This window comes from Phocoena sinus, chromosome X (genome assembly GCF_008692025.1).
Source record: "Phocoena sinus isolate mPhoSin1 chromosome X, mPhoSin1.pri, whole genome shotgun sequence".
Lineage (NCBI taxonomy): Eukaryota > Metazoa > Chordata > Mammalia > Artiodactyla > Phocoenidae > Phocoena > Phocoena sinus.
In genome coordinates, this window is record NC_045784.1 from 50,580,689 (window position 1) to 50,603,173 (window position 22,485).

A 22,485-nucleotide genomic window follows, 5' to 3' on the forward strand; every position below is an offset into this window, starting at 1 on the left:
TTTCCATATCCTGATTGGATCCAGATTGCTACAGAACACAACACCTACAGCAAATATCATTCCTGGAATTACTGAAAGCCTTCTTTTGAGAGCTGCATCAAGTAAGAATGTCCACTAACACCCAGAAAGAGTAGTAAGGGGAAAAAGAAGGAATAAAATGCTTGGAAAAGAAGAAGTAAGACTGGCATTGTTTGCAGATGACATGATTGTGTACACTATATTCTACAGGTATTTTCAAATTGGTAGAATCAATAAAAGAGTTTAGATAGCTGTTTGTAGGATAAAATATCAATATACAGAAGCCAATTGTATTCTATTTACCAGCAACAAATTTACAAAATGAACGTTTCAAAGGCAGTATTTGCAAAATATGAAATACCTAGGATAAAATGTCCTCTTATAGGAAAAATATGAAGTATTATTGGGACACATTAAGGAAGTTCTTATTAAAAGGAGAGATAGACCATATCTATTCAATAACATTCCATATTATTGACAAGGAGTCAAATCTAAATGTTCAACGCAATCTTAATTAGAACCTCAAACAAGATTTTGGTTGAAACTTTTCTGATGAATTGATAATATAAGTGGAGTTGAGACAGGCCAAAAATAACCTAGACATTCTTGAAGAACAAGGCAGAATTGAGTGGTCTTATTCAAAGATCAGAATTGTTTATAGATCTGTAGTAATTAATATTGATATGTGGTATTTAAAATGGACAGATAAATAGAGCCATGGTACTTAATAGAGAGTATACAAACTAGCCCATACATAGGTAGAGGTGTGATTTATGACACATGTGGCACTGCAAATCAAGAGTAAAAGGGCAGACTTTTCAATAAGTGGTTCACTGAGACAATCAGATATCCACATGAAGAAAAAAAATGAAACCCTACTCAACGCTATACACAAACATCACTTGTAGGTGGATTATGACCTAACTGTGAAAGGCAAAACCACAAATATTTCAGAAGGAAATATAGAGAATATTTTCATTGCCCCAGGCCAGGGACAGATTTCTTGAAACAGAAAAGCACTAACCACAGGAAAAGAATGATAAATTTGACTATGTAATAATTAAGTATGTTATAACTAAGATTTGTTCACAAAGCACGGCATAAAGCAAGAGAAAATACAAACAACAAAGCAAAGGACTATTTTGGCCACACATATAACCACCAATGGACTGGTATTTAAAACACAAAAAACTCATTGGATCAGTAAGGACAAGATGGAAAATAAAATAGAAAAATGGTGAAAGAGTTGAACATAAACAGGCTTTTCACAGAAGAGAAAATCCAAGAGGTTCATAAACATGAGAATGTGCCCAAACTTAATAGTAGTGGTAAAAAACAGTAAATTAAATTCTGGCAATACTTGGTGTAGATGAAGATGTGCAGGAGCAGGAACTCTCTGTGTTACTGGTGGGATTGTAAATTGGTACAACCACTACAGAAAACAATTTGGCATCGTGTAGAAAAGCTGAAGATATGCATACTCTGTGGGCCAGTGATTCTGTTCTTGCATGCATACCCAAGAGACTTTTAAACATGAGTCCCATGAAAAATGTCCAAGAATGTTCATTGTACCATTGTTCATAATAAAAAGCTAAAAACAACGCTGGATGAACCCAGTGTTCATCCAGTGTAGAATGAAATAATCATATCATAATCACTTTGCTAAAATCATGCACTGGAATGCTAGTCAACAATGGAGACAAAAGATCTACAGCTACTAGGAACAACATGATGAGTCTCTCAAATAAATATGATACACAGTGAAAGAGGCAGGCCATAAAAGGGAGCATGCAGCATGATTCTGTTGATATAACTTCATATAAACTGTATTGTTTAGGGATGCATACAAAAGTTGTAAAGTCATATTTAAAAAAAGCACTGAAATGATTATCACAAAGTCAAGATAACGACTATATCTATAGGGGAGGGTATGGTTTGTGATTGAGAGGAATACGGTGGATGTATTCTGGAAGGCTGGCAATGGTCTATTTCTTGACCTTCGTCCTGGTTACACGGGTGTTTGCTTTTATAAATTATCTAAACCTGGCAGATATATTTTATGCATTCCTCTATACCTCAGATTTGAAAAAAATGTTTCCTCCAAAAAATGTAATAGAAAGAAAAATATGTGATGTAGAAATTTTGATGAGGTTTGAATTGTTATGGATGAAAAACTTGATCTTTTAATCAAGAGATCAGCAAGTGTCCATTATCATTAAAAGAGGGGAAAGAAGGGATTACTTAAACTATAGGTATCCCATAACCTAGTCATCACTCTAAACCTTTCTCTTGCCAGATTAATTCACCCTGTATTTATATCAATTCCCAACTCACTGATGACAGACAAACTGAAGGATCATCATCAACATTAATAAGATCATTAGGCATCACAGGCCAAATACATTACAGTGAGACTAGGCCACCACACTTAAATGCAAGCAGGCACATTGGGGCTACTGGGCATGCAAAAGGCATCTGTGCCTTGTTCTCAGGAGAGTCCACTGCAGTAACTTAGGGTTTAACCTTTTCACATTTAACTAGTACTCTTGTCCAGAGACCTCCGTGTGCTGGAGAATCTAGAGTAAGCTGAGGAATGTCCTCTTCATGATGTGAGATTGGACATAAAATTTACCACGGTGCAACCAATGGTGGAAGAGCCAAGAGTTGGTTTAGGTTGTGTACCTTATAGGGAGAACCCAGGAGTGGGTTGGGTTCTCCAGATTTCAATATAAATTGTTTCATCTTCCAGGCTTTGCATTTCTAGGCTGAACAGTGCTAATCTGCTTCGGCCCCACTCAATCTAGTCTCTGCACCAGCAGGACAAAAAATTTAACTATGCGACAAATTTTCCTAAAGACATTGCTCAAGACAGTTCTGAATATGGAAGCTTTCCAGGAAATTTTTTTAAAAGACAACCTTTTCAGTAGGAATTCGTGGCACTATGGTTGTTTAATCTTGACACATAGTGTATTCTCTCAGGAATTTTCTGTCATCCATTAATCCAGCCATCCATCCAGTAAACAATGTTTAATACAGGATAAGTGCTAACCACCATGTTTAGCACTGGGAGGGGCTGGGGGTGTGTTTATTTTGGTACATAAATCGGTAGTGAGGTACCGATTTATGTTGCATTTAGCAGATAGATAGCTAAGGTATTCATTCCAGCACCATTTACCCTGTACCTGGGAAGACCTCCTTGATTTCCTACTAATATTAATTAACTGTGGGACTTATTTATGTATACGAGGCTCTGCCCCTGGGCTTTCTATTCTGTTCTAGACACCCAGTACCAGAATATTTAAATCACGGTGGCGTTAAACACGTTTTAATATCTGATAGGGCCAGTTTCTGCGCATTGCACATTTTTTTTTTTTTTTTCCTTTCAGGAACGAGTTCGGGCCCGCGGCAGGGGGCGGGGTCGCGCCTCCTCCGCGATTCTGGTTCCAGCGGAGCCTCATGGACGCGGAGATGGAAATCCCGAGGCTGCTCCCGGCTCGCGGGTCGCGACAGGGCGGCGGCGCTGGCAGCCCCGGGGGCGGCGGCCGGATCCACGGAGGTCCTGACCCGCGGGCCGGCCAGGCTCCCGCGCGCCGCCTCCTGCTGCTCCGGGGCCCCCAAGATGGCGGGCCCGGGCGGCAGCGTGAGGTGGCCCGCGCGGCCTCCCCGGGCCCGGGCCCTAGCCCGTTGGTGCCGAGGCCCGATCACGGCGGCGGCGGCGGCGGCGGCGGCGGCGGCGGCGGCGGCGGCTGCGATGGCGATGACTTCTTCCTGGTGCTGCTGGACCCGGTGGGTGGAGACGTAGATTCCACGGGCGCCAGCCAGGCCGCAGGGCCCCTATGGAGGGAGGAGGCCGGGCTGGGACCACGATTCCATGGGCACGAAAGCGGCGCGAACCCCGAGGGCCGCCCTGCGCTGGGCCCCAGCTCCCTGTCCGCTATCCGCGCCCCAGTCCCGGCCCTGGCCCCGATTCCCGCCCCAGTCCTGAGCCCCGCGGCGGCCTTCGCGGGCACCGTCACCATTCACAAACAAAACCTGCTGTTGCGCTTCGAGAACGGCTTCCTCACCCTGGCCACGCCCCCGCCGCCAGCCTGGGCGCCTGGGGTCGCCCCTGCCCCGCAGCCCGGGGGTCTGATCGCCCCGCCAGCGGGGATCCCGCACGCCGCGCAGCCTGGGGACTGTCCCGAGCTGCTGCCCGACCTCCTGCTGGCCGAGCGGGCTGAACCCGCGCCCGCCCCAGCTCCCGAGGAGGAGGCGGAGGGCCCGGTTGCTGCTGAGGGTCCCCGCGGGCCGCTAGGCCCGGGCCAGGGCGTGGTGCTGTACCTGTGTCCTGAGGCGCAGTGCGGACAAACCTTTGCCAAGAAGCACCAACTGAAGGTGCACCTGCTGACGCACAGCAGCAGCCAGGGCCAGCGGCCCTTCAAGTGCCCCCTGGGCGGTTGCGGCTGGACCTTCACCACCTCATACAAGCTCAAGAGGCACCTGCAGTCACACGACAAACTGAGGCCCTTTGGCTGCCCAGCAGAGGGCTGTGGCAAGAGCTTCACCACGGTGTATAACCTCAAAGCACACATGAAGGGCCATGAGCAGGAGAACTCATTCAAATGCGAGGTGTGTGAGGAGACCTTCCCAACGCAGGCCAAACTCAGCGCCCACCAGCGCAGCCACTTCGAGCCTGAGAGACCCTACCAGTGTGCATTTTCGGGCTGCAAGAAGACGTTTATCACAGTGAGTGCCCTGTTTTCCCATAACCGCGCCCACTTCAGGGAACAGGAACTCTTTTCCTGCTCCTTTCCTGGCTGCAGCAAACAGTACGACAAGGCTTGTAGGTTGAAAATTCACCTTCGGAGCCACACTGGTGAGAGACCTTTCCTTTGTGACTTTGAGGGCTGTGGCTGGAACTTCACCAGCATGTCCAAACTCCTTAGGCACAAAAGGAAGCACGACGATGACCGCAGGTTCATGTGTCCTGTAGAAGGCTGTGGGAAATCTTTCACGAGGGCCGAACATCTGAAAGGCCACAGCATAACCCACCTGGGCACAAAGCCTTTTGTGTGCCCCGTGGAAGGCTGCTGTGCCAGGTTCTCTGCTCGCAGTAGTCTCTACATTCACTCCAAGAAACACTTGCAGGATGTGGACACTTGGAAAAGCCGATGCCCAGTCTCCACTTGTAATAAACTCTTCACATCCAAGCACAGCATGAAGACCCACATGGCCAAAAGGCACAACCTGCGCCAGGATCTCTTAGCTCAGCTAGAAGCTGCAAATTCTCTTACACCCAGCAGTGAACTTACCAGCCAAGGGCAGAATGACCTCAGTGATGCAGAGCTTGTGTCTCTCTTCTCTGATGTGCCCAGTAATAGTTCTGCTGCAGTATTGGACACCGCATTGGTGAACTCTGGGATCTTGACTATTGATGTGGCTTCTGTGAACTCAACTCTGGCAGGGAAGCTCCCTGTTAATAATAATAATAATTCCTTAGGGCAGGCGGTGGACCCTCAGACCTTGATGGCCACCAGTGACCTTCCTCAAAGTCTGGATACCTCACTCTTCTTTGGAACGACAGCCGCTGGTTTTCAGCAGAGTCCCTTAGATACAGATGATGTCTCATGTCTAAGTGCGGGGCCGTTGGGATCTCTGAGCTCTTTGGCTATGAAAACCTCGAGTCAAGAGCCCCAAGCTTTGACCCCCAGCAGTAAGCTAACAGTAGACACAGATGCTCTGACTCCTTCAAGCACCCTTTGTGAAAACAATGTCTCGGAACTACTGCCGCCAACCAAAACGGAATGGAACGTACATCCTGACTCTGACTTCTTTGGACAGGAGGAAGAAACCCAGTTTGCATTCTCCAATCCTGCAGGAAACCATGGGTCTCAGAAAGAAACAGATCTTATCACAGTGACTGGCAGCTCATTTTTGGTATGAACTAAACTCTATTCATTCCTTGCCACATGGCTTACTTTTATTGATGACACTCAATTTTAAGAGTATTCTGGACTAAATGTTTAAATGCAGTCATTTCTTATAGGTTTGAAAAAGAACAGAGCCCTGGGCTACAAGTTTGGAGATTTAAATTCTGATCTTGAGTCTGGAACTGACAGGTTGTGTGACCCTGAGCAAGTCACTTATCCTATCTGAGCCTTAATTTCCTTATTTATAAAATGAGGTGGTTTGAATAGATTGTTTCTAAGGTCTTTTCAACTGTATGATTCCTTGATAATATGTTTCTTTCCTTGAAAAAAATTAGGACATTTTTCAGTGATGTTGCATGTGCTTTTCTTCAAACATGCATAAACTACACATAATAGTAGAATGAACATTCATGTATATGACACCCAACTTCAGCTATTGTCAATTCATGTACATTTTTGTTTATATAATCTCCATTCTCACCCTCTCCCAGTATTATTTTGAAATAAATACCAGATATCATATCATTTCAACCATAAATATGCAGTATGTGTTTCTATAAAGCATGGGCTCTTTTGGAAAAATCTTCAGTTCCATTATCATACTTAAAGTTAACAGTAGTTCTTTGATACTGTCAGGGTTCCAACTTATAATTGTCTCATAAATGCTATTTGTTTTAATATTTTTAACAATTAGAATCCCAGTAAGCCTCTTAACTGTCTTTTTAATCTGTATGTTACCCTGTTGTCTTTTTTCTTGCAATTTTATTCGTTGAAGAAAGGAAGTTGTTTCACATGTAGCATTTGCCACAGTCTTAAGTTTTGATAATTACATCCCTGTGGTGTTAAGTTCCCCTACCCTCTGTTTCCTTAATTTGGTAGTTGGATCTAGAGACTTGATCAGAATGGAAATATGATTTTGGGGATAGGAATGTTTCATATGTCGTGTTGTGTTCTTTTAGCAGGTGGCACATAATGTCTGGTTTTCTCTCGTGATATTTGCAGCTGCTGGTGATTGGTGCATTAATTCATGATTACCTGTGCTTCTGATATCATGAATTGTTCTTGTAGAGTTACTATTAATGGAGGAAGAAATGCTGTTGAAGGCATGTATAAAAGTTTGTTAGAAATATTATTCAATGCCAAAATAGTTTCTTAAAGGTAGAACTAACAAGAAAAGAAAAAAGTAGCAAAAAATGTTTTGACTCTGCTCCCCATTTATCTTCCTCACCTCTTTTGATGATGGGAGGCTTTGCTGTTGTAGAAATTGTCAGCCAGGACTTTGACGTGAAACAGACCCATGGTCAAATTCATGTTGGATAAGTGGCCTTGAATAAATTAATTTCACTAAGCCTCAGTTTCTTAGCTGTCAAAGGATCATAGCAATGCACACACATAGCTAACACACCTGAGACTTTTAATCTTTTTCCAGTTTTTAATATGTAAAGAAAAATACTATGTGCTTTGACATATTTTGATGAATTTATGTAATCCTTTTACCATCTCAATCCTTCCTACTGTAAAGAAGAAATTGGGATAATTTAATCCTGTTCATGTCCAGACAAGGTTTGTGAGAGTTAGGGTGTAGCAAGATAGGGAATCTCTTTATTCCCTCCACTGAATTATTTCCCCCCAGGAATTTCTGTGGCTAATGCCAGGAGTGGAAATATTGCTCACAGGTATATCTGCATCCCTGTTCATTAGACCAATTTGTCACCATCTTTGCTCTGATTCCAGAGTTAGACTTTGCTGTAACTGCAGAGTCTGCTGTTGCAAGAAACTGATAATGGAGTAGAGAAGGTTTCCTACTCTCTGTGGTCTGGAGAACTCATTGTTTGCATTTTCCCAGAGTTGGAAGGAAAGATTGAAGCTGAAAATTGTGTGAAATGTCTGTCTTATATGAGTGTAGCATTTTGAATTTTGTGGAACATCTTCACAACTGTTGTTCAGAGCAACCCTATGTGGTAGTTTTGGCAAAGTTTGTTCTGTGGCTCATGGCATTTTAGCAAATGCACATTCTAAATGGACTTTGGCTAGTGACTGACAGTTCTATATATATCAGTAGCTTAAAACAAAGAAGATAAATTATTTTCACCTCTCACTTCCCACCCATCCAACTTTCATGATTTATCCCTGTGTCATAACTAGCTGCTGTTTTCCACTTTAATTGGTTTCTGTTACTTTCTGTTTACTTTCTCCCCAGTCCACTCCCATGTATGTGCATTCCAGCCCTTACCATGCCTTACTTTTTATTTTTTAATGGATAGATCTCTTCCTGCTACTATTCCTCAGATCTCCTCATAGCCCATTTTCTTCCAATGATAACATTTGCTGAGTGTACACTGCAGTTGTGTGTATAGTAAGAAGTTATTTTCTGAGCTTAGATAATACTGTGTGTATATATGACTCAGATGGCAAAAGACATTATTTTCTATATTGTTCAGATGAGAAGTAGATTTCTGTTTTATTATTTCCATTTTTTAGAAGTTTTTGCCAAGGAGTTCAGCTAAAACTCGTGTTTGCTGTAGTGTACTAGCCCAGTAGTGTTTGCATGTGAATGCCTATGGATGACAGTTATTGTAGCTCTTTGGCAGTGCACTAAAAACTTGTCACTTTGAAATGTTTATGTACTGTGTGTATGGGGGTATACACACACATACACACACATATATTTTTAAAGTGGTTTTATTCATTTAGTGATAAACAAAAACTAGGCATACTTTTGTAAATCAGAGAAATGCTCAGAATTTCATTGTGTCTACACATTCAATTGTTTTCTGTCTTTGCTTTGGAAATATTTGTATTCATAAAGCACATTTCAAAAATATTGTCACTCATTAAGGCCTCTTAGATTGAGCACTGTTTTTCATGTCTGGCAGTTAACGTGCGTCGAGGATTGAAATGAACACACAAGTAGCGAACATCAAATAAATTACTTAAACATGAAGAGAATTTATACTGTGACTTCTTTTTTGAATTCTTTAAACCAACTTCCGTCCAATAAAAAATCATTAACTATATTTTTTCTACTCATTGCTTGAATTTTCAAAGGACAAATGTTACTTATCTCATGGATTCACAGGATTTCATTGAACAAATTTGTTCAAATTATTCCTCTTTCAACTCCATTTTCCAGAAAAATGGTGAAACTTTTTATAGTTTCAAGGTACGAAGTTAAACTTCTGTTGATGGTGGTTTAAAATTGCCATCACTCCTTTTGAATAATTGTACATGTTTTAATTTAATCCTATTTCCTTTCTGCTTCTCCTCAGTCGTTGGTTTATTTAAAAATCTTGCCAATTGGAAGCATAATAACACGATGGCTTAAAAAGAAGTTTCTTTCCAGATACTCTGTTGATCATGTTGATCATAAGTTCAAAATATATTGGCCTTGGCATTTTTACCAAGTAGTATAATTAATATAAATCAATACTGAGTAGCAGGAGTTAATTATGGGTAGATTGCTAAGTTTATTTTTCTCTTCATGTTCTTATCCAGGAGACATATGAGAAAGCAGGCAGGAGCAGGCAGGAATAGAATCGTCAAAGTCCAATATCCCTGGAGATCTGTGTGAAATTGGCTTTTGGCTCCTTAGCCAGAGTCACTTCTGTCACTAGAGAAAATTGTGAGGCAAGTGGTGGCATAAAAACTTAGTCATGAGAACCCCTATTATAGTCTCTCCATTTTATAATTCCCCTGTCCACTAAAAGAGATAACCCTAGAAGGAGTGGAAGAAAAAAAAAGTGAAAAATTAAAGAAGGAGCATGAATAACTCTCCAGGAATTATGCTGTATTTAATGGTAAATTTGATAGAAATCCTACATTGTCAACTAAAATATTTTTTCATTCTTATTAATTGCTGACATTTAAAAATATATAAAACCCTTAATTGTCAATTTTTCTAAAGAAAACATCCTAACAGTATTTTAAAAGGAAGCATACAGTGATCTAATAGCACCAACAATCTCTGAGTCCCTTAATACCATCCTTTATACTTATTTACCAAGGTACCAATCAGCCGGTATGTACTGAGCATGTAATATGTGAAGCAGTCTGAGGTATTACACCTAGGTATACTTCATTAATCCATTAACCAGTGTTTTACCTCTTATGTACCACTTATGTGACAGGTATTGTCCTTATGTTCAAAGACATCATCTAGATGGGAAACTATTAAAACCAATGTATTGCAGAATTCTATGAGGTACTTTATAGATTTTACTAGAGTAAAAGTTATTTTCTGTGAGTGGACATAATTTTGATAAGGGTAAATCAATTTACAGAATATCATCAAATATTTATTTCATTATAATATTTCATTTAATGTATAAACATTAGAACAAAATTATTCTAAACTATAATTTTGACAGGTATCTTAGATTTGATAAAGTGTAGCAAAAAATATGAAAATCAAGTATGAAGTAGGCTTTATTTTGATTCATTTCTAGATTACAGTCTTTGATTTGAGATGTGTAGAACTGATTCTAGAGATTTTATACTTTGTCATTTTATCAATGAGAAAAAATATTAAAGCCTACGGTTTTTGTATGTGAAATTTATTTTCCTATTATATGACATAATCGCAAAATTTACTTTCTCCTATAGATACACTAGCTGGAACGAAGGATATGGTAATTAATTTCATGCAACATATGAGGCTGAGAGTTAGACTTTAACATGAAGGAACCTAAAAGTTCACCAGTGCTCTGGATTGGGGGTGGAAGTGTCCAAGTAAACAAGCAAGCATGCAGTTTGATTTCTAGGTAAGAGACAGCAGCTTAACACTTTCTGTTACAGAATAGCAAAATAAAACTTTCTTTAATGATAATCAATTTTGTGTCTAAGATGTAGAAAAACCAGAAAAGTTAACAAAAAAACAAGGTTTCAGATATTCTGCTTATAGCATAATTGTAAAAGAATGCCATTTATTTTAAACAGAATTAACCTCCCTCTTCTGTTAACAATGTAGAGTGGGAAGTTACCTTCAGGGTGAAATTTGGTTTACATGACAGAAGGAAACTGGCCACCTGTCTGCTTGGAAATTGGCCAGAACAGAGAACCCTGGAACCCTGGAAAGTCCAGTGAATGTAGCAGCAGCAGTTCATCCCAGGCTGGTTCCAACTTTAGTGATGCCACACTGAGTCCTTTACTGTCAAAAGTACCTGCATCAGTTAGGTGACACGTACTACAGTCAAACCTTAACACTTGCTACTTCTAACAAGATTTAGCATTTTCCCCTTAAATTCACATATTTTGTGGCTTCCTGGCACTAGTTATTAATTATTTAGTTATAACTTTAACAATGATTCAATCAGAATCATAATTGTTAAAATTATGTTAAATTTTAACAAGCCTCATAATTGTTAAAAAGCAAGTGTCAATATTTAGTATTTTATCTCCATTTAAAAATTGTTTTGACTAAATTAGTTTTTTCACACAGGGCATGTTTTCCAACATTATTTGAGTATGTCTCAACCATCTTTGTATGTTGGCAGCAATAAAACTTAGAGATCTGTTAGGATAAATATTTAGAAATATGGCTGCTTTGAAAATGGAAAAAATTAGGCTGGCTTCCTCGCTTTCATAGATCAGTGATAGAGCTCTTGGAAAAGTTGAGGAGTAAGACAGTAAGTAATCTTGTAGCTAAGATCAACGTCATAGGGAAAAAAAGCTATTTGAGTCTATCATTTAAAATTATCCATTTATATTTATCAAGTTTTCTGCTGAATATAATCTTACATGTTTTATGAACATATAGAAGCCTATTTTTTAAAACTCCATCTAAAACATTGTCATTAATTTAGACTTAAAAAAATTGACTAGTATTTTATTTTTATGAAGGGCATTTTATAGAACTTAAAACATAGGAATCCAAATACAAAATATACACAGTCCTTAAATATAATAATACTTCATAATATTTATTTGGAAGACATTTCTGACTATGATTCATAATATATTCTGTTGCAACCACAACAAAAATATTTCATAAAGGTGAAATATAACATGGATTTGCAGCTAACATTGAACTAACTTTCCATACCGTAATAATGGTAGTAATAAAGAGCATTGAAATTTACTTGCAAAGGTTAAAAAATATGATATACTATGGTTAAAAAAAATACGAAAGAACATTTTTACAATTGAGTCACGTGTTTTTTACTTTCTTAAAAGTCTTTGATCAACAATGCCTGGGTAGATATTTCAGCCACACTTTTTTTTTTTTAACATCTTTATTGGGGTATAATTGCTTTACAATGGTGTGTTAGTTTCTGCTTTATAACAAAGTGAATCAGTTATACATATACATATGTTCCCATATCTCTTCCCTCTTGTGTCTCCCTCCCTCCCACCCTCCCTATCCCACCCCTCCAGGTGGTCACAAAACACCGAGCTGATCTCCCTCAGCCACACTTTTTGTACAATACTATTTTCTGTATTTTCCAGTTACAGATAACAATATAAAGCCATAAAATAGACATTATTACAGAATTTAATGATTGTCTCTTTAATACTAGTTACATAAAGAATCATCCAGAATACAAAGCAACCAATGAAGAGAGCAGTTTCCTTAATTTAGACCCTCATATGAAATGCCAAAATATAGTCAAATTAGATGTTTATTATTTTACTTGACATTCTTAGTAGATGGTGCTTTCCACAAGAAATACTATGTAAAGGAGTTCTCTTCCCCTTACAATGGCTATTTGAACCAGATCCTTTTACTTATTTGGAGTTTGTTGATTATTCTTTTCAGTATACTGCCTATATGTAAACATTTTTGAAACTATATGTTTTTATTATTTCTTGTTCTATTTTATTTCAAGCAACCACATAGCATTTCATATGTTTTTTCATTTATAGGATGTATATTTAAATGTTTATTGAAGTATAACATGTGCAGAAAAGCACCCAAATATGAATGTATAGCTTGATGAATTTTCACAAACATGAAAAAAAGAACTATGTAAACACCACCATGCTCAAGAAACAGAATCCTACCAGCTCCTCAGCTACGCCTCTTAGATCCTCTCCCTTTCAAAGTTCCCACTTTTCCCCAATGATAACCACTATATTATACATATAGTGGTTCTGATATTATAGATTACTAATATTCTTCTAATATTCTAATATTATAGATTCTTCTAATATTATAGATTATTTGCCTATTTTATAAATTTATATAAATTGAACTATATAGTAAGTATTATTCTGTGCCTGAATTCATTTGCTCAACATTATGTTTGTGAGATTCATTCGTGTTATTCAGTGTAGCAGTTCATTTTATTTTCTATATAGAATCACATGCTATGCATCCAAAAGTTGATGGGCATTTGGATTGTTTCTAGATTTTGGCTACTTCAAATAATGCTATTCTTGTGTATATATTTCAGCGCACTTGCATATAGATTTCTGTTAGTTAAATACGTAGGAGTAGAATGGTAAGATCATATGATAGCATGTGTTTAAAATTCATTAGTTTCCCAAAATAGTTTATAAACATAGTGTGTAAGAGTTCCAGTTGCTTCATTCCTTGACAACCACTGGTATTTTCAACTTAAAAAAAAATTAGCCATTCTGATTGGTTGTCTAGTAGTACTTCATTTTGTTCTTAAATTTGCATCTCTCTGATGACTAATGAGCTTGAAATATTTTATTGGATATTTGGACATCTTCTTTTGAAAGTACCTGTTCCAGTCTTGTGCTTATTTAAGTGAGTGTTTTGTCTTTTTTTCTTACTGATTTTTAGGAGTTCTTTATATGTTCAAGACAAGAGCACTTATTGGTTGAATATATGGCAAAGATATTATCCTTCTCTTTTCCGTCTTGTGAATAATGTCTTTAGATGAAGAGAAGCTTTAATTTTAATGTAGTCCAGTTTTACAGTGTTTTGCTTTGTGCTTTTTGTCCTTAATAACACTGTTGCATACCCCAAGATTATGAAGATATTCTATGTTACTACTTTCTAGAAACTTTTTTCTCTTATCACATTTATATCCATAATCTACCTGGAATTAATTTTTGCAAATGGCCTAAGGTAAGCTGCAACAATATTCAGTTTTTCTCCATTTGGGTATCCAGTTTACTCTGATTCATTTATTAAAAACACTACCCTGTCATCATTGTTCTGCAGTGCCCATTTTGTCGCATATATTGTGTCTATAAATGTTTGAGTCTGTTTCTGTGCTATTTTGTTCCATCTCTGTTTGTCCTTGCACCAGTACTACATAGTCTTACACAGTTTAGTTTTATAATAAGCTTTAATATTCGGTAGTGTAAATTTCCCCCTTTGTTCTTCTTTAAGATTATCTTCACCATTATGGGCCCTTTGCCTTTTCATATGCACTTAGAATCAGCTTGTCAATTTTCACAACAAAAGTGCTTGGATTTTATTTGGGATTCAATATCAAGTCTTCTAATCCTTAAACATGGCATATTCCCTCCATTTAGGTTTTTTAAGTTTCCGTATATATATATACATATATATTTCTGTGTAGAGATTTGCATGAATCTGAATGACTCTAAAGCCCCTTTTTCTCCTATTACAGTATATTATTTGGTTTTGACACATATCAATATTAACTCTTTTTTTCACAATTTCTTTTACCTTTTTTTACATTCTTTGATTCAAATCCATATCTTCAAGACCATTTGTGAAATTGTGTTTATTTGGTGTTTTGATTAGAATTTTTCCAAAGTTTTGGTTAAATGCTGAATAGCAATGAACACTTTGCCTATTTTTCTGAATATATCTGTTAATGTATTTAAATATCCAATTCATATTTTGTGGAAATAATTTTGATAAACTATTGATACTTTTTACACATCTTTCTAGTCCTTTTTTTCCTTTTTTATGGAATATAGTGTTTGACAAAGTAAGTCTTCCCTAAATCTGTAGATGATATTAATAAGACGTATGTAAGTTCCTTTTCACTTGAAATTTTCATATGCTACATTACATTTAAGGAAAATGTGGTCTTGAAGATGTGAGCAAAGATTCTGGCAAAATCATTCTCTTCGTGTAACAACACAACGATTCCTTAAACTGGAAGAACTGATTTTTATTGTGATGTTTTTTAATTTCCGGAAATAGCAGTGCTTCTTGTTTAAATGTAATGAGAGAGAATTGTTTACAAGTGTGTTCTAAGTGGTATATTAAAATTAAATTATTACATAAAATATTATTAACTAAAGCACGTTCAGAAAAACTCCATTTTCATCCTACTCTGTATAACCTTGGAATGTATGGCCAAGACACCTGGCTGTTCTATAATCTACGTTCTAATCTTAGGGAATATCTCAGGATGTTTGCTATATAAATAAACCAAAGAAACATAACTGTTTTCCTGTTTTAAGTATTCAGATTAATAGTTACCTCTTTCCTTTGTTAGAAGATTGTAGCATTCTGGGCTTTCCCAGGCTCCCGGTTAAAGATGAATAAAGTAGACATGTTTAGCATCTTAGATTTTAGCCAAGATAAATGACTGCTGAATTAATCAAATTTCATTTAAATGAAAGCTCAGTGTTTACTAAAATTCTACCCATTTAATTATTATCAACTAATGTCCAATAGATTCTTTTGCATATATTATTTTTACCAGCTAAAATATGTAATTCTTTAATATTTTCTACTTTTCAACATTATCATTTTAACATACATTAATTCTTTAGAATAGGCCACATTTCTACCATCTGTTACAATGCAGATTTTAGCGAGTACCTGAAGTCAATAGTTTGTACTTTTTATCCTGGAATGTTCAGAAACAAATATGATCGTGTGTACAAACATAAAGAGTGAAAGAATAAAAATTTGGAGCCAAAATACATTTAACTTTATTTGTTAGATTAGCTGAAGAGATTTTAGGCTCCATCAAATGAGCTTGAATAAATACCAGTACTGACATAATGGAATGATTCTATGATATATATATTGAGAATATCTGTATACAAGTTTACCCAATTTTTCTGTAATTCTGAATATTTTTACCAACTTAACTTTCTGAAATAATGAGTTCTTTGAATTAATACATTTTGTTTTGCCTTGCCAGTGTCATTTATCTAAGCCCAGATGTTCCACAGATACCTCAAATTAGCATGTGTAAAATGAACGTGTCCTACTCAAATATTTTTATTTTATTTAATGTAATATTAATTATGTCTCCCAGATGACCAAGCCAAAAATCTGTACATTACCATTGCCTGACTTCCTCTCCATCTACCCACACAGTCAGTCATCACCATGTTCTGTTAATTAACCTCATAACCATTTCTAGAAAGTGTCCATAATTCTTCATGCTTAATGCCATATTCTTGAGTCAATGTACTATTTTCCTTAGGCTGGATTCCTACCATACATTCTTTTTTTTTTTTTTTTTTCTAAACATCTTTATTGGGGTATAATTGCTTTACAATGGTGTGTTAGTTTCTGCTTTATAACAAAGTGAATCAGCTATACATATACTTATGTTCCCATATGTCTTCCCTCTTGCGTCTCCCTCCCTCCCACTCTCCCCATCCCACCCTTCCAGGCTGTCACAAAGCACCGAGCTAATATCCCTGTGCCTTGCGGCTGCTTCCCCCCAGTTATCTACCTTACTATGTTTGTTAGTGTGTATATGTCCATGACTCTCTCTCGCCCTGTCAAAACTCACCCTTCCCCCTCCCCATATCCTCAAGTCCGTTCTCCAGTAGGTCTGCGTCTTTATTCCTGTCTTACCCCTAGGTTCTTCATGACATTTTTTTCCCTTAAATTCCATATATATGTGTTAGCATACGGTATTTGTCCTTTTCTTTCTGACTTACTTCACTCTGTATGACAGACTCTAGGTCTATCCATCTCATTACAAATAGCTCAATTTCATTTCTTTTTATGGCTGAGTAATATTCCATTGTGTATATGTGCCACATCTTCTTTATCCATTCATCCGATGATGGGCGCTTAGGTTGTTTCCATCTCCGGGCTATTGTAAATAGAGCTGCAATGAACATTTTGGTACATGACTCTTTTTGAATTTTGGTTTTCTCAGGGTATATGCCCAGTAGTGGGATTGCTGGGTCATATGGTAATTCTATTTGTAGTTTTTTAAGGAACCTCCATACTGTTCTCCATAGTGGCTGAACCATTTCACATTCCCACCAGCAGTGCAAGAGTGTCCCGTTTTCTCCACACCCTCTCCAGCATTTATTGTTTCTAGATTTTTTGATGATGGCCATTCTGACTGGTGTGAGATGATATCTCATTGTAGTTTTGATTTGCATTTCTCTAATGATTAATGATGTTGAGCATTCTTTAATGTGTTTGTTGGCATTCTGTATATCTTCTTTGGAGAAATGTCTATTTAGGTCTTCTGCCCATTTTTGGATGGGGTTGTTTGTTTTTTTGTTATTGAGCTGCATGAGCTGCTTGTAAATTTTGGAGATTAATCCTTTGTCAGTTGCTTCATTTGAAAATGTTTTCTCCCATTCTGAGGGTTGTCTTTTGGTCTTGGTTATGGTTTCCTTTGCTGTGCAAAAGCTTTGAAGTTTCATTAGGTCCCATTTGTTTATTTTTGTTTTTATTTCCATTACTCTAGGAGGTGGGTCAGAAAGGATCTTGCTGTGATTAATGTCATAGAGTGTTCTTCCTATGTTTTCTTCTAAGAGTTTGATAGTTTCTGGCCTTACATTTAGGTCTTTAATCCATTTTGAGCTTATTTTTGTGTATGGTGTTAGGGAGTGATCTAATCTCATACTTTTACATGTACCTGTCCAGTTTTCCCAGCACCATTTATTGAAGAGGCTGTCCTTTCTCCACTGTACATTCCTGCCTCCTTTATCAAAGATAAGGTGTCCATATGTGCGTGGGTTTATCTCTGGGCTTTCTATCCTGTTCCACTGATCTATCTTTCTGTTTTTGTGCCAGTACAATACTGTCTTGATTACTGTTGGTTTGTAATATAGTCTGAAGTCAGGGAGCCTGATTCCTCCAGCTCCTTTTTTCGTTCTCAAGATTGCTTTGGCTATTCGGGGTCTTTTGTGTTTCCATACAAATTGCGAAATTTTTTGTTCTAGTTCTGTGAAAAATGCCAGTGGTAGTTTGATAGGGATTGCATTGAATCTGTAGATTGCTTTGGGTAGTAGAGTCATTTTCACAATGTTGATTCTTCCCATCCAAGAACATGGTATATCTCTCCATCTATTTGTATCATCTTTAATTTCTTTCATCAGTGTCTTATAATTTTCTGCATACAGGTCTTTCGTCTCCTTAGGTAGGTTTATTCCTAGATATTTTATTCTTTTTGTTGCAATGGTAAATGGGAGTGTTTTCTTGATTTCACTTTCAGATTTTTCATCATTAGAATATAGGAATGCCAGAGATTTCTGTGCATTAATTTTGTATCCTGCTACTTTACCAAATTCATTGATTAGCTCTAGTAGTTTTCTGGTAGCATCTTTAGGATTCTCTATGTATAGTATCATGTCATCTGCAAACAGTGACAGCTTTACTTCTTCTTTTCCGATTTGGATTCCTTTTATTTCCTTTTCTTCTCTGATTGCTGTGGCTAAAACTTCCAAAACTATGTTGAATAAGAGTGGTGAGAGTGGGCAACCTTGTCTTGTTCCTGATCTTAGTGGAAATGCTTTCAGTTTTTCACCATTGAGGATGATGTTTGCTGTGGGCTTGTCATATATGGCCTTTATTATGTTGAGGAAAGTTCCCTCTATGCCTACTTTCTGGAGGGTTTTTATCATAAATGGGTGTTGAATTTTGTCGAAAGCTTTCTCTGCATCTATTGAGATGATCATATGGTTTTTCTCCTTCAATTTGTTAATATTGTTTATCACATTGATAGATTTGCGTATATTGAAGAATCCTTGCATTCCTGGAATAAACCCCACTTGATCATGGTGTATGATCCTTTTAATGTGCTGTTGGATTCTGTTTGCTAGTATTTTGTTGAGGATTTTTGCATCTATGTTCATCAGTGATATTGGACTGTAGTTTTCTTTCTTTGTGACATCCTTGTCTGGTTTTGGTATCAAGGTGATGGTGGCCTCGTAGAAGGAATTTGGGAGTGTTCCTCCCTCTGCTATATTTTGGAAGAGTTCGAGAAGGATAGGTGTTAGCTCTTCTCTAAACGTTTGATAGAATTCACCTGTGAAGCCATCTGGTCCTGGGCTTTTGTTTGTTGGAAGGTTTTTAATCACAGTTTCACTTTCAGTGCTTGTGATTGGTCTGTTCATATTTTCTATTTCTTCCTGATTCAGTCTTGGCAGGTTGTGCATTTCTAAGAATTTGTCCATTTCTTCCAGATTGTCCATTTTATTGGCATAGAGTTGCTTGTAGTAATCTCTCATGATTTTTTTTATTTCTGCAGTGTCAGTTGTTACTTCTCCTTTTTCATTTCTAATTCTATTCATTTGAGTCTTCTCCCTTTTTTTCTTGATGAGTCTGGCTTGCGGTTTATCTATTTTGTTTATCTTCTCAAAGAACCAGCTTTTAGTTTTATTGATATTTGCTGTCGTCTCCTTCATTTCTTTTTCATTTATTTCTGATCTGATTTTTATGATTTCTTTCCTTCTGCTAGCTTTGGGGCTTTTTTGTTCTTCTTTCTCTAATTGCTTGAGGTGCAAGGTTAGGTTGTTTATTCGAGATGTTTCCTGCTTCTTAAGGTGGGCTTGTATTGCTATAAACTTCCCCCTTAGAACTGCTTTTGCTGCATCCCATAGGTTTTGGGTCGTTGTGTCTCCATTGTCATTTGTTTCTAGGTATTTTCTTATTTCCTCTTTGATTTCTTCAGTGATCACTTCATTATTAAGTAGTGTATTGTTTAGCCTCCATGTGTTTGTATTTTTTACAGATCTTTTCCTGTAATTGATATCTAGTCTCATGGCGTTGTGGTCGGAAAAGATACTTGATACAATTTCAGTTTTCTTAAATTTACCAAGGCTTGATTTGTGACCCAAGATATGATCTATCCTGGAGAATGTTCCATGAGCACTTGAGAAAAATATGTATTCTGTTGTTTTTGGATGGAGTGTCCTATAAATATCAATTAAGTCCATCTTGTTTAATGTATCATTTAAAGCTTGTGTTTCCTTATTTATTTTCATTTTGGATGATCTGTCCATGGGTGAAAGTGGGGTGTTAAAGTCCCCTACTATGAATGTGTTACTGTTGATCTCCCCTTTTATGGTTGTTAGTATTTGCCTTATGTATTGAGGTGCTCCTATGTTGGGTGCATAAATATTTACAATTGTTATATCTTCTTCTTGGATCGATCCCTTGATCATTATGTAGTGTCCTTCTTTGTCCCTTTTAATAGTCCTTATTTTAAAGTCTATTTTGTCTGATATGAGAATTGCTACTCCAGCTTTCTTTTGGTTTCCATTTGCATGGAATATCTTTTTCCATCCCCTTACTTTCAGTCTGTATGTGTCTCTAGGTCTGAAGTGGGTCTCTTGTAGACAGCCTATATAAGGGTCTTGTTTTTGTATCCATTCAGCCAATCTGTGTCTTTTGGTGGGAGCATTTAGTCCATTTACATTTAAGGTAATTATCGATATGTATGTTCCTATTTCCATTTTATATATTGTTTTGGGTTCGCTACTATAGGTCGTTTCCTTCTCTTGTGTTTCGTGTCTAGAGAAGTTCCTTTAGCATTTGTTGTAAAGCTGGTTTGGTGGTGCTGAACTCTCTCAGCTTTTGCTTGTCTGTAAAGGTTTTAATTTCTCCATCAAATGTGAATGAGATCCTTGCTGGGTAGAGTATTCTTGGTTGCAGGCTTTTCTCCTTCATCACTTTCAGTATGTCCTGCCACTCCCTTCTGGCTTGTAGGGTTTCTGCTGAGAGATCAGCTGTTAACCTTATGGGGATTCCCTTGTGTGTTATTTGTTGTTTTTCCCTTGCTGCTTTTAATATGCTTTCTTTGTATTTAATTTTTGATAGTTTGATTAATATGTGTCTTGGCGTATTTCTCCTTGTATTTATCCTGTATGGGACTCTCTGTGCTTCCTGGACTTGATTAACTATTTCCTTTCCCATATTAGGGAAGTTTTCAACTATAATCTCTTCAAATATTTTCTCAGTCCCTTTCTTTCTTTCTTCTTCTTCTGGAACCCCTATAATTCGAATGTTGGTGCGTTTCATGTTGTCCCAGAGGTCTCTGAGACTGTCCTCAGTTCTTTTCATTCTTTTTTCTTTATTCTGCTCTGCAGTCGTTATTTCCACTACTTTATCTTCCAGGTCACTTATCCGTTCTTCTGCCTCAGTTATTCTGCTATTGATCCTATATAGAGTGGTTTTAATTTCATTTATTGCATTGTTCATCGTTGCTTGTTTCACCTTTAGTTCTTGCAGGTCCTTGTTAACTGTTTCTTGCATTTTGTCCATTCTACTTCCAAGATTTCGGATCATCCTTACTATCATTATTCTGAATTCTTTTTCAGGTAGATTGCCTATTTCCTCTTCATTTGTTAGGTCTGGTGGGTTTTTATCTTGCTCCTTCATCTGCTGTGTGTTTTTCTGTCTTCTCATTTTGCTTATCTTACTGTGTTTAGGGTCTCCTTTTTGCAGGCTGCACTTTCGTAGTTCCCGTTGTTTTTGATGTCTGTCTCCAGTGGCTAAGGTTGTTTCAGTGGGTTGTGTAGGCTTCCTGGTGGAGGGGACTAGTGCCTGTGTTGTGCTGGATGAGGCTGGATCTTGTCTCTCTAGTGGGCAGGTTCACGTCTGGTGGTGTGTTTTGGGGTGTCTGTGGCCTTATTATGATTTTAGGCAGCCTCTCTGCTAATGGGTGGGGTTGTGTTCCTGTTTTGCTAGTTGTTTGGCATAGGTTGTCCAGCACTGTGGCTTGCTGGTCGTTGAGTGAAGCTGGGTGCTGGTGTTAAGATGGAGGTCTCTGGGAGATTTCCACCGTTTAATATTATGTGGAGCTGGGAGGTCTCTTGTTGACCAGTGTCCTGAAGTTGGCTCTCCTATCTCAGAGGCAGAGCCCTGACTCCTGGCTGGAGCACCAAGAGCCTTTCATCCACACGGCTCAGAATAAAAGGGAGAAAAAGTAGAGAGAATTAGTAGAAGTATGAGTAAAGAAAGAAGGAAAGGAGGAAAGGAAGGAAGGAAGAAAGAAGCAAAGAAGGAAAGAAAGGAGGGAGGGAGGGAGGGAGGGAGGAAGGAAGGAAGGAGGGAAAGAAGGAAAAAAGACAGAAAGAAAGATGATACAGTAAAAATAAAATAAAGTATAATATAGTTATTGAATTAAAAAATATTTAGAAAAAAAAAAAAGGGACGGATAGAACCTTAGGACAAATGTTGGAAGCAAAGCTATACAGAGAAAATCTTACACAGAAGCATACACATACACCTTCACAAAATGAGGTAAAGGGGGAAAAATCATAAATCCTGCTCCCAGAGACAACCTCCTCAATTTGGGGTGATTCGTTGTCTAAAGGAGGGAAGGAAGGAAGGAAAGAAAGAACGAAGGTAAAGTATAATAAAGTTATTACAATTAAACTTAATTATTAAGAAAAAGAATTTTTTAAAAAAATCATGGACGGATAGAGCCCTAGGACAAATGGTGGAAGC

General features: G+C 37.7%; 1 protein-coding gene across 1 annotated transcript; it reads left to right on the top strand.

The window, feature by feature from the left end:
* The first annotated feature begins 3,404 nt into the window (after positions 1 to 3,404).
* Positions 3,405 to 8,876, top strand: LOC116748031 (zinc finger X-linked protein ZXDB-like). The gene has a single exon (XM_032620817.1). It carries the CDS (start codon positions 3,475 to 3,477, stop codon positions 5,938 to 5,940), a length of 2,466 nt encoding a protein of 821 aa, XP_032476708.1. The 5' UTR covers positions 3,405 to 3,474; the 3' UTR covers positions 5,941 to 8,876.
* Positions 8,877 to 22,485: the final 13,609 nt, after the last annotated feature.